This window comes from Phoenix dactylifera, chromosome 12 (assembly GCF_051530095.1).
Source record: "Phoenix dactylifera cultivar Ajwa chromosome 12, Ajwa_hap1_PhDact_Kaust_v1.1, whole genome shotgun sequence".
Taxonomy (NCBI): domain Eukaryota; kingdom Viridiplantae; phylum Streptophyta; class Magnoliopsida; order Arecales; family Arecaceae; genus Phoenix; species Phoenix dactylifera.
The window spans coordinates 2,071,648-2,084,798 of NC_143201.1; the positions used below are offsets into that span (position 1 = coordinate 2,071,648).

At 36.4% G+C, this 13,151-nt stretch overlaps 1 protein-coding gene across 1 annotated transcript; it reads left to right on the forward strand.

The window, feature by feature from the left end:
• The first annotated feature begins 1,345 nt into the window (after positions 1-1,345).
• On the forward strand, positions 1,346-4,209 carry LOC103715637 (uncharacterized). The gene is made up of 2 exons (XM_008803328.4): positions 1,346-1,591; positions 2,766-4,209. Exon 2 carries the CDS (start codon positions 2,786-2,788, stop codon positions 3,947-3,949), a length of 1,164 nt encoding a protein of 387 aa, XP_008801550.1. The 5' UTR covers positions 1,346-1,591; positions 2,766-2,785; the 3' UTR covers positions 3,950-4,209.
• The last annotated feature ends 8,942 nt before the right edge of the window (positions 4,210-13,151 follow it).

Genomic DNA, 13,151 nt, shown 5'->3' on the forward strand with positions numbered 1-13,151 from the left:
TCACGTAATGAAATGGTGATAATCTTATTCTTCCATAATTCACCAGCATCATCCATTAGTGAATAATCTTATTCTGCTAGGTAGTTGAAATAGTGATAATCTTATTATGCCATAATTCGCCAGTATCGCCAAATAAGAGTATTCATCAAATTCCCTTTCTTTTTCATCACGCATTAGGCTGGTCATGATATGATGAAATATTAGGTTATTCACTAAGTATTCAAAAGCAATCATGGACAAAAGACAAAATTAGAAGTTTGCCCTCCATTTTTTATGTTCTTTCGAATGCTTATAAAGTTATTCTTTTAGCAAAAGATGCAAAGCAATTGGTTTGTTAATGACTTAAGATCCATGTTAGCTGCATAGATGTCTATCCAGTATCTACCAACCTGCTGAGGAATGGTTTGCACGCGATTGGAATACTAATTATAGTCATGTATCCCTTTGTTCAATGCAACAAGCACCTGCTCCTCTAAATTTCAAGTTACAAATTGTTAAAGTTTCTCTTCAGATTTACATTAATTATTCTGGGCATAAGAGACATCACATGGATAATTGATTGTCTTAGAAATACGATAAAACTGCTTTTTTTTTTTCTTTGAGAGAAAAAATACGGTGGCATTGTTTTGAATCCTAAACTACCCCGAGTAGAGAAGAATAGCAACAGGGTTCTTCTGGTTGTATCTTTTGTGCGAAAGAATGATCGATCATTTTTTATTGGATCATATCTTGTACAAATCTCAAAATATTTCAATGATTAATATTTTTTTATTAGATTGTATCTTGCATAGATCTCAAAGCACTCTGACCTCTTTCTTTTCCTATCCGTATAAATCTCAATCGTGCTCAAAGCACTCTAACCTCTCCCTCCCGCGCACCCGCCCTGCCTGCTGCACAAATCTCAAGACAACTATTTCACGATCGAACAGTTGACATCATGGAAGAAGGTAACCATTCTTTCGTGCCAAAGAGACAACCCAAGCTCAACCCATGCTAGTTGCCAATATGTTACATAATTGATATGAAACTTTTCTACTTAACCTCCAAGTGATTGTCCATGCCGTAACAAATAATAGATGCTAACAAGCACAATAAAAAGAATTGCAAATGACCTCCATATTCCTAAGATTTTTTATTATTCAAGCAGTAGCATTGCTCATTTGCACCAAAGATGCTAAACCAATATCAACTATCACAAACAACCCTGGAATTTGGGAGAATCCTTGTTTCGGAACCGTTAACCTAATTCTTTAGGATTATTAGTGAGGGTTGGCGTTAGTTTACCCCTCCGTAATTAGCTTGAAACCATAACATATTTCGGTGGCTCCCAAGTGCCTTAAGTTTTGACCTGGTCCATTCCTCCCCACTTTAGAACATGGGAGGCTGGCTCATCATCCGCCTTTCCCTCTCCCTCTCTCCCACCCCCTTCTCAAAAGCCTGAAATCCCATTGCACAAAAATGAGACCAGCCTTCTCTCTCTCTCCATCTTTCAGGCCCCCCCTCCCTTCTGCATCTAAAACAATCTTCAAGCAAGAGGAGCCATCATCTTGATTTTGTTGTTGAGAGTGATATTTTGATCAGTCTGATCAAGGTAACTTGTTCCTCACACCAACTTCCTAAATTCATTCTGCTTCATCTCTTTCCTTTATTTCTAATGTTTCTTTTTTTTGTGATTTTGTTTCATCAATGCATGCAAATTTTCTGTAAGTGCCATGGTATCCACTAGTCTTCCTAGTATTGCATGCAGGGATTTGCTCATAACTCCCTTTTATCCTCTTTCTTGTATAATATTGTTGTTGTAGTTTTAATCTTTTTGGAGTTAATCAAAGATCTTTAAATTGAATATAACCACTGAGTTCAGGAGGATTTGATGCTCATTTAGCTCGAATTTTGAATATTAATTTGGCTTGTTAATGATCTTCTCATGGCTAAGATTCTATATATGCTCGGTAAAGTGCTTGAATAATCTTCATTTGCCCAAGAAACAATGCATACTTTTACAGAGATTTGTAGAAAATAATTAGCCACAGACATTAGGACTTCAAATCCAGCACCTGCCGACACCTATCCAAACAATATTTTGCTTATGATTGTATTGATTAAAGAAAAGTTCTGGGAAGGCCCTCCCAGGCCAATTCATGAAATTAGGCATATCGCCTTCATCAATTCTACATGAGATCAGGAGACTAAAATCATGAATTCATCACCCAAAAGAATATTTAGAAAAAGAAAACTACAAATGGATAACTCTTGTTGATTCATGAACAATATTTTGGTTTTACTTAGTGGGAAGAGCATGATATGAATAAGGTGTTACTGGATGTTTGGTGGAAAGAGGATGGCAAGGAGACACCACTGTGAAGACAAATAGAAGGAATTAATACATGCTGAATAGAAACCTGTAATAGGGAAGCTGCTTTGAGGACTCTGCGCTATATATATTAATACATGCATTAAGTAGACAAGCAGATCAAAATGTTACAAGATTAAGAAAATTTAGCAGCATTTGAAAGAAAAAATTAACTTATTCAAGTCGATATTCACAATCTAAAAGATTTCATATTATCGTTGCCAGATGGATCTGAAATATGGTAAGGCTGCCTGTGCAAAGTTAATATCTTAGCCTTCTTCAGTTTACCTTTTTTCCTCTAATCATTCCTAATGATAGAGTTTTGTTAAGCTTGATATTTTTGTTATAATTTCTCACTTGATATGGATAAGAAGTCGCCTGCCTCCAGCACACTAAACCTGTCTTCCCTTCTCAGAGTTGGCACTCAACTTGCTCATGGCTACATCAAGACCAAGGGATGCTCGCCTAAAAGAGAGGAGCAGCTCAGCTTCTTCAGCCCCTCATCACACAGACACCCTCCATGGCCGACGAACCACAAGACCATTGGTCCCCGGTTCCTCTGATCGAGATCCCGTTCGCAGGCCAATGGCGAGCTCGAGCACCACCGCCACTTCCAGAGGCAGGACCCAGACCCCTTCGGGTGCTGTGATTGGAAGACGTGTGCCTGTAAAGACCCCCATTGAGAAGCCTCCATCGCCTTCGGTCACTCCTCGTAGAGTACCCACACCAAACACCCTCAAAGAGAGGACAGACAAGTCTTCATCCTCCTTACCGAGAGCTGCCATCTCTTCGAAACCAGCATCTGATAAAGCATCAAAGCCTCTCAAGAGCACAAAAACTCAACCATCGGTAAGGGCCAAGAGTTTAGGGGCCCCTACAAAAGAAGTTACTGGTACTACTACTCCCAACGCAACAGAACAGCCACCGGCGACAAAGTCCGAGCAAGAAGAGGAGACACTGATCCAAGTTGAAGAGAGTGAACCAGTCGACGTCCCAGCAATAAAAGATGATGTGCCTTATGAGCTCGACCTTACCGGCTCCTTCACACCAAATATTCCAGAAGATAGCACTGACTCTACCTCTCAAACAGATCGACAGAAGCCGAGTTCCCCCACAAGGGAGTCTGAGATAGCTACAAATGACGAAGGAGTCGGCGGTGATGGAAACAGAGTGGATGGAGATGAAGAGAGCCCCAAAGAGCCAGAAGAAAAGCCAGTAATGGAAAGTTCAGAGGAGCCTCAGAGTGAGCCAGCAGTTGGCAGTGGAAAGCCGGAGGAATCTGAGAAAGAGAAGGCGACAAGGGTGGAGTCGAGCGAGACGACGAGGCCCGAGGTGGTGCCTTTCAGGAGGCCGGAGGCGGCAGCGACGGGGAGGAAGTTTTTGAAGGATGCCCCAAGGAGCAATGATGTGATAGAAGAGGCGAGGACCAAGCTAATGGAGAAGAGGAAGAGCAAGGTGCTGGCTTTGGTGGGCGCCTTCGAGACCGTTATCTCGCTTCAGGAGCCGGAGGGTCAAACTGGTCAAAGCCAGGGGAAGAGCGGGGAAGAAGGAGCCGACGAGGGGAGCAACGCGACAAAAGAGTCAACGGAGTCGATGTAGAGTGGACATTGGATTCTTTGATTCGGTTGTTGGATCTGTAATGAAATCAAGATGATGATGATGGAGTACCTGATTAATCCTCAGTTGGATCTTGAGTATTTCTTTTTCATTTTATGTTTTTGTTTTTTATTTCCCTGATGTTGGAAGGGGGAAGGTTTCATTTTGTTACATCCCCTATGATTTCTTATTGGTGTATACATGGTATAATGCTGCTTGTAAGAGTTCTTCTCCGTGCAGCATTTTATTTGTTGATGCACCAATCTCCAAGTAGAGTCAAAAAGTGTTTACTTAAAAATGATTTTGATATGCATGCTAGTAACTGAAGATGTTGAGTACCAAACACTTCAAGGCTGCTACTTATAAATTATAATTAGTTGGATTGCAAGCAATTTAGTTTCATCCAACCTTGCTTAACATACAAGGCTGGTTTAGTTCGCAGAAAGCATTTTTCCTCCTAGGAATATAATTCCTGAGAAGCAGATTCCTGAAAAAGTATTTTTAGTATGTTTGGTTGATAATGAAAAAGTGACAGATTTACAGAGTGCTTATATTTGGTTGACCATCTACTTTTCTGGAAAAATTATGTGTAATTCCTATTATACCCTTAATATAAATTAGGTCTTTGATGCTTTTTTAATGCTGAAGAGCTTTGTTGGGAAAAAATAAAAATGGAGTGATTCCCGACTCACGGGAAAGTAATTTTTCCATGTTTTTCATGGAAAAAACTTTTTCATGAAACATGAAAATCATATTTCCATGGGAATACAACTTTTCTATCTCTCTCCTTTACAAACTCCAACCAAACAAGAGGTATCTTATTACTTTTCTGTTGACTATACTTTTTCTCCTTTTTTTTCCGCGAACCAAATGAGCCTACAGTGGAAATTTATCTAATTTGGTTCGGTCAATCAGGATAGATCAAAGCAAATTGAACTTCCTCCTGTGGAGAATTTTGTACTCATACATACTGAGTTCTCTCAGTTCATTAGTTCACCCCAACATCTCATTGGCATTTTCTGCAGCCCAGAGCTAGCCTTGACACATGTTTGGCAGGTAGCTATCACATGTACATGCAAACATAGCTCAACTCCACCTCATTCAAAGATTCATTGATAAATGGTCCAAGCCCAATTACTCCAGACTCTGAAACATGAGTGAAAGTCTCAATCTGAGCCCAATAAGAAGTTTATTTAGATTAGAGAATGATCAAAATCAAACACATATAGTTAGCAGTGTAAAGCTCAACTCAGCTCAACTGCAGGCTTGTTGGCTTCTAAGGCCATAACAATTCTTGTGTTGAATCTCGAGACTCAATCCGACTTGACTATCTTATAGCTTGGATCACCTTACTTGATCCTGCCTTGACCTAGTCTAATCTATCTCTGTCGAAAAAAAAGACTTAGTCTAATCTATCTTAACTCGATCAATGCTGGAAAAAAAAAAAAAAGAAGATTAGTGCATCTTAACATGGCGATACAGTCACCTATAAAACCTCATCGATATTCACCTATAAATGTAATGTTACTAACCCAATCAAATCATTGCTCTTGAAATGAGTTTATAAATACAGAAGTGTTTAACCTAGGTGTTAATACACTCTCCCAAAAGAAGATTAGTGCATTAATCCATTATTGAAATAGTATACTTGGATTTTAAAAATACTAGCCCAATATAGCCTGTCTGCCCGACATTGGAGCTTATGTGTGATGCTGTCTAAGATTAGGTCCTAATCACCTCGATGTGCCAATAGGTTGTGGATAAACATGGACAAAAGACCCATTCAGACTCAAAACTATAAACTTAAATGCATAAATTAATCAAGTTAAGCTTCTGCACCAAAATGGCTTGAGCTGGTTGTCTAGTTTGTTATGCATTCGGTTACATTAAATTGCAATTGACCGTGGTGCTGAAAACAGATCAGATATGGATCGGATATTGATTTTTCATACTTTTCGATGAATACAGATATTATCAAAATTAAAGTCTGGATTTGTTCTAAATGAATACGGATATGAATCGGATATTAAGCATATCTATATTTGTTATATACGAACATGGATATGAATTGGATATTAAACATATCCATATTTTTTAATCTGGATACATATATAAATTGGATATTTTTCGGATATTAATCAAATTTGGCCAAAATTCAATGATGAAAACTAGCAATGAAGACATGTTCATAAAAGAAATATTCAATAAAAAAATAATTTTGACAAGCATTTATCAATAATAAAAACTAATAATTTCATAAAGGATAAGATTGCTCGTTACCAAAGTAGACAGGATTTATAGCGCCTCCAAGGCATCTCACGGTTGTAGCTGATTTGCAATCGTCAGGTAGAAACTAGGAAGTGGACGAGATCTTCAAGACCCTACTTGCTTGAAAATAATGAAAAGGAGAGAGGGACGAAACGGACGAACAAGAGGTCTAAGCCTTTCAGGTATGAGGATTTTATTCGAATCGAATATTCCGTATTTGGATTACTGTCTCAAGTGACGGTCATTCAATATATGAGTTTCTTTTAGTTTAGGTTTAATTAACTACTTAATTGGTTCTCTGATTTAACTTAACTTAACGTTTTCTTTTCACTTATCCTTGTTCTACGAATATCCGGATCATGTTCCGAATCCGAAAAAATCAAGTGTATCTGCATCCATATCTATATCCGGAAGATTTTTGACTGACTATCCGGATCCATATCCGAATCTGATCGGACCAAAAAAATAATATCCAATCTGACCTGAATCGGATACGGAAATAGTTATGATCGGATATAATCCGTTCCGCTTTCCGCCCTGTATTGACCGGTCCATCTTCAGGCAAAACGAGCGTGATATGTTGGGTACACTCCAATAACCTCAAACATGCTGTGACATCCTGAAATTAATCAGTAATAAAACTGAACTTGTGGAAAGGAATACAAACACCAGGGAATCTGCAGGAATAAAAGAATGAAAGTTGATGCATAATGAGCAGGACTAGATAAATGGTAGACCTGAAACCAAGATAAACCCTAATGACATCCTGAAATTAATCAGTAATAAAACTGAACTTGTGGAAAGGAATACAAACACCAGGGAATCTGCAGGAATAAAAGAATGAAAGTTGATGCATAATGAGCAGGACTAGATAAATGGTAGACCTGAAACCAAGATAAACCCTAATTACTATACTGGGTCACATTGCGGATTTACAAACAACTCAGGCTTGGCTTGCTGAAAGTTGTTTCAAGCATGCCAAATTGCAAAGTATGCCTTGTAGGTAAACAAGTTACGCTTGAGCGATGCAGTGGACTTATGATAGTGCACATATGGGCTCACTTTCGACATTAAAATTTAAGAATAATTTTTTTGCATATATGCCCTGCAAATTTGACTTATTGCATATTTATTATTTAAAAATTATTATTTTGATATATATTTTTCAAATTATCTCTTATCTACCATGATGCCTCTGTCGTTAAATTTTTGGCTAATGATATAATGGATAAGTAGTTTAGTTATCAAAATCATTTTATTATAAATTTTGCATTAATGTCTTGAAAATTTATGCAAGAATGTCGTTCTTTATAATACAAACTTAATGTTAAATTTTTAGGCATATTAATACAAAAGAGTAATATTATCATTTGATGCTTATAATAGTTACTTGTTTATGCCATTTGTCAGAACTCTAACAAAGAGGCATTGCTGCAAAAATAAAATAATTTGAAAGGTATATCTATAAATAGTGATTTTCAGAGAATAAATATGCAATAAACCATATTATAGGGATATGTAAGTAGAAAGCACAAATTTAAATCTCTAAATTGCACACACACAAATATTCAATATGACTAGTATCCTCTATTCACAAACAAGCTAGTTGGCTAATCTTGTTCGAATGGTTTGGATCCTCTCGACTTAGGTTTGGTTCAAACCATCGGCTTCCATCCTTGCATCAATCAATAGTCTGACTGAGCAAGATAGAACACAACAAAAGCGGATCCCATCACTTGCATATATCTTGTTTGAACGATCTATTGCTGACAATGCAGCAATGGTAACGATGATTGAACCAAATTCTTTTGAGGTTCCGCCCCACTTTAAGATATGGGAGTCTTTAAAACCATTTCTAGGTATGCGATGAAGAGATATGCTACGATGACAACTAGTAGAGGCGATCGCGGTTCCAGTTCGGGCACAAAAAATATTAAATTTTAAATAAATCTGGCCTCAATGCCGACGAAAAATGAATGGCGGAGAGAACCATGACTTTTCTAATGATTAGGTAAGGAGACATCTTTCTAATGATATTTCCAGCCCTTAAAGCAAGGCGTGTCGGTTGGCTCTCACCAAAAGCCACCTTCCATTTCTTGGGTCCAAAAAGGCGACCTCCAAGTTGGTTAGTGGGATATTTGTCCGGAGGACTCCGGTTTGACCGTACCCAGGCCTCTCTTTTGGGGAAGGCATCCAATGTACAAAATGGAGTCCTTTCTATTTCCATTTCATTTGGTGGTTGGGTGGAAACAAGCAATCTTAATAAGTGAACCACAAGCAAAGCAAGCACACCCTCCATTTAATTTATGTATGGGTATAACGTTCTCTATGTCAAACAAATCCGTGGTCGAAGAAAGGCTTCTGGTATCCAACAAATTTAGGAGTCTAAAGACATGGGAACATGTAGTTCAGAGTTTGAGAAGTAGCTTACAAAATTTAGAATCTCAAGTCGGTTTAGCACATAGAATTGGAATGTATCTTGGTCAAAGTTTGCCGTACTTGTACCGGATCCTGTACCGATGCCACACTAGCAAAGTATCGATACGGTATAGTACAGTACATAATTTTTTTGGCATATACACATCCGTATCGGTACTGGTACGGAGTACGGTATATTCGGTACCGTTCGGTTTGGTATGGTATGGTATATCATGATCTTAGTCCATAAATATTAAAAGAATCTATTGCATGCTCCCCTTCCCCTTCCCCCTTTGTTTTCTGTGGATATGTGTAAATATCCCCCTCATGTCTAGTGACTAACTTTCCTCGGCCAAAAAATGCTTTATATTAAAATACTATCAAATTTCTTAATGGAGATAATGTAGTACCAAAGAGGGGATTATACTAGAGATAAGCCAAGGGAAGGCCAAAAAGAGTTTTCCGCATTGGCATTGAAAACAAAGCAACTTCTTTCCCTAATACTTTTTTTGCATCTCAGTACCCATGAAACTTTTTCCTCCACAGAGCAAAAATCCTGAGCGCAATTCAACTTTCAGGGTTTTTCACATTCACTATGTCTATTAAAAAAAAAGAGTAAAAGCTAATTCTTTTTTAGATCCAAAAATGTTACAGATTTATCATTCAAAGGCACTCCTATATATGCTTCACCCAAAAAAAAAAAAAAGTACTCCTATTTCACGTAACAGAAATGTGTATGATGTATTGATGCCTCTATCTTACCTCTTTTTTAAGTAATTAAATTACATTTACATCAAGATTAGCGTATCTATTGAAAAGCAGAACAAATTGGTGTTACTGATGATGATGATTCAGAAGTTGATATATATCGGCATTTAGAATATGATTGGAAAAAGAAAATTCCAAACATCTTTCTGATTGGTGGTATTACTCCCTTCTGTCAAAGTATATGTATATATTTACCTGTTCAAACTGTCACTACCCAGAGCTTAGCAGTTATCACCAGGTATATTTTATCTTGATGTACCTACCTTTAAGATACAAATATTTTCTCTGGCTCGGTTGGAAGAAAAAATTTGGCACCAGAGATATCTTTTAAACAAAAAAATCTGGTAGGAGCGTAGGAGGTTGTGTTTCTCGGCCATTTGGAAAGGAATTTGCTGCTCTCTTGGAGTTCTTCATCCTCAAACCTCTTTTCAGAACCTTTGTATGGAATGGAGACTCGGAAATTTCTCAAAATAATTTCAGCCTATTATTCTCATGTTGTTCGTGGCAATGGTCTGGGCTGTTAGAAGAAAAGAAATGCTCGAATTTTACTTAACAAGTAATCATCCATCACTTCTATTGCTTATGCTAGTCTTCATAATTTCAATGAGTGGTCTCTTCTATGCAATCAAAAAAAGTTACTAGCTTTCAAAAGAATTTAGAACAAAATCGAGAATATTCCTTGCTATCTTCCTATTGTCTTATTTTCATTGAGGTTCTTATTATTCATTTTTTTATCTTTCCAACTGAGCTTGCTCTCCCTCCCCAAATGTATTTTTTTTAATTTATCTTTATTAATAAAAGTTGGATGGCTTTTTTTGGCCTCCATTTATTATTAAAAAAAAGGTACATTTTAACTTGAAACCTAGAGTCCCGGATTAATTTAGATATGACCAATCATACTCTCCAAATGTTATCTATTTCGAAAATATCCATTTTTTTTTTTTAACTCTCATGCACGATGTAAACATACTGAAAAGTATATAGACATCTTGCAGGATAAATAAAAGCCGCCCGTCTCCAAAATGGAACAGCATGGTAGCTTTCTACGGTCGTACAGAATTCGGCGGTATAAAAATCACACCGCAGAGTATCCAAACTCCACCAGTGTCATGCATGTTTGATAGCCAATCCTTGTCACTTAGTGCAGTTGCTATAAAAAAATGAAGACATCCCTATAAAGGAGTGTTACAGGCCATGCTTTCTTTTTGAATTGGTAAAGATATGCTTCGATTGATAACCACATCTTTAATATATACATTAGAATGCAAACAACCAAGCTTTTACTTATAGTACTAAGTTAACCTACATTCTTGTCAAAGCAGTGTTGTACATCTATCCATTAGGTACTCTATTAAGTTTTCCTTTATTGTTAAAAGTATACCTCGTTGTCTGAGCCTTGACTTTAAATGAATGCAGTAGATAAAGATAGGAGATATATCAAATGAGATAAAAGCCATCATATTTCCATGCATTTCATATGCCTAGTATTGGTAGATAGTGAAAGAAAATATGAAAACCTCTTTCAAGCAGATAACAATATGGGCGATCATTTTTTTTCCATCCTTTAATAAGTGTCATTCATTTAATCTTTTACAAAATTCTATCTATATAATGATTATCATAAACATTTATAGCCGATGATATAGAAAGACAAACAAATTTGCTAAAATGGAGTGCAATACAATATGGTTGGTTCTTTTTTTTCCAGAACAATGCCATAGAGAAGAAGCCAGAAATGTCTTTAACTCTAATGCTTGCACTATAGGTTTAAATACAAATAAATCTTCATAAACAAATTTTCTACCATTGCACTCCTTGAATGTTATGCTAAAAGTCTCACGGAACATAATCATAGTGGTTTGGCACAATTTGACTAGCCGTGCTAGCTAGTTGGATCATCGTACATGGTCTTATTTTATAGAAAAGAAAGATTCACCTTCTATATTTCATTAGAATCAACCATTGGATTGTATAATAATAGCTTTGAGATACGTACTGAGCTAAAGTTTGGAGTGCCTTGACATCTGTGTAGAATACGATATGATGATCAATATATTTTATATATGAATTTTTATTATATATATATATGTATATATAAAGAAGGATTCTTTTTACGTGAATATCCTCTTAAAATTTATATTTATTTCTGTACCATCATAAAATAGTGTTTTTACACAAATGCCCCTAATATAACGGTTCTTCTAACACCGTTAGTAAAAAAATCATATTTTATTTTTAATTTAAATAAAATAAATTTTTAAAATTACTTTTTTGTCTCCATTGCAATCTCTCTTCTTTTTTCAGCTAAATATTTTTTTTTTGCACATCTATCCATTAAGGACATTTTAGTTAATTTTATTTGAAACCGTTAATTTTTTAACGACATTAGACATCGTGGATACATATACAAAAATAAAGATAAAAAAAATAGTAGAATAGTAGAATAAGTATTTTATGAAAATATATATACAAATATTAATGTTAAAAAAATATTTATATAAAATTCGATATTTAGAAGGGTATTTATGTAAAAAACATAAAGAAATAATGGAGGTGTTTTTCTTTTGTTTCTTCATTTGTTTTTGCGACGTGAAAACTTGTGGGTTTACAATGGACCAGATGAAGAGTTAAATACTTCATGTATGATCCACCCGCATTTAAAAAAAAAAAAAAAAAAGTTAAATACGGAGGACCACGAATCCAGCCAACCTTGGCCATTAGCTTTTTTTTTTTTTTTTTTTTTTCCCTCAAATTTCAATATCTTTTAGTGGCGCTGCCGTGCTAACCTGCTGTCAATCCGTCCTTTGGAGTCGCAGTCAACAAAGTATCATCATTCCTGATATCTAATAATTGAGTTTCCGAGTGTCGGTTGTCTCATACTGCGTTCTCCCCGGGCTTCCATGAGTGGCATCCAAAGTCTAAAGTAGGATTTTTTAAAAGAAAGCTGATGGCTGCCGTGGCCCTCTCCATCACATCAAAGGGACTAACGCTTGTGATGCTTTGGACCAAGCTTAGCCTACCGTCATAATAAGAGCCAGCGTAGGACAACATATCTTCTTCATGCATTACCTACTAATCTTATGACGTGGACTTGATATGAGCTAATACGGCACACGGATGTCCATGTCTCAAGATAATAATATATCAAGGGCGTGATCAAACGAAATAGTTGCACAAGAAGAAGGCAAATAAATTTCTCTTTCCATTAAATTTTGTCCCGTTGTAGGACCTGTCATATTTTGACGGCAATTTTCTAGGCCGACCAAGAAGCTTCTTGGGCTCCTTTCAATATATATATTTTTTTGTTAACATTCTTGTAGGATGACGAGTGTTAGGATTTCTCCCACATATAATGAAATCCTAATGCTAAATAGGTGATCGAATGCGTGAAATTTGCTCGGCTTGGCTGAAGATGGGCTACATGGTACAAGCTCCAACTTGCAATCGAAAAAATATAGTCCCAATTGCTGGAATATGTCCGGTGAAAGATCCTCCGATGCGTAAATTTAGCAAAATTTTAGAAAGCAAGTGTAGAAATTTGAGCAAAATGACGAGATGTAGGTGGGGTGGAAAGTATGTTATTTGGAGATTCTCTAATCTGATTTCTATAAAGAGAAATATGTTGATGTTATATTTTTTTCTTATCTACCACTTTAAGATTATGATCTTTCCTATCTGGTGCATCGTGTTGTAGTTGCCCATGCTAATCGTCTAGAGATTTGTTTGGCTATTAATTTTTTATAGCACTTGC

Bases quoted from the DNA above. Each gene is read 5' to 3' on its own strand.
- LOC103715637 (XM_008803328.4), top strand. From the start codon at position 2,786: ATGGCTACATCAAGACCAAGGGATGCTCGCCTAAAAGAGAGGAGCAGC.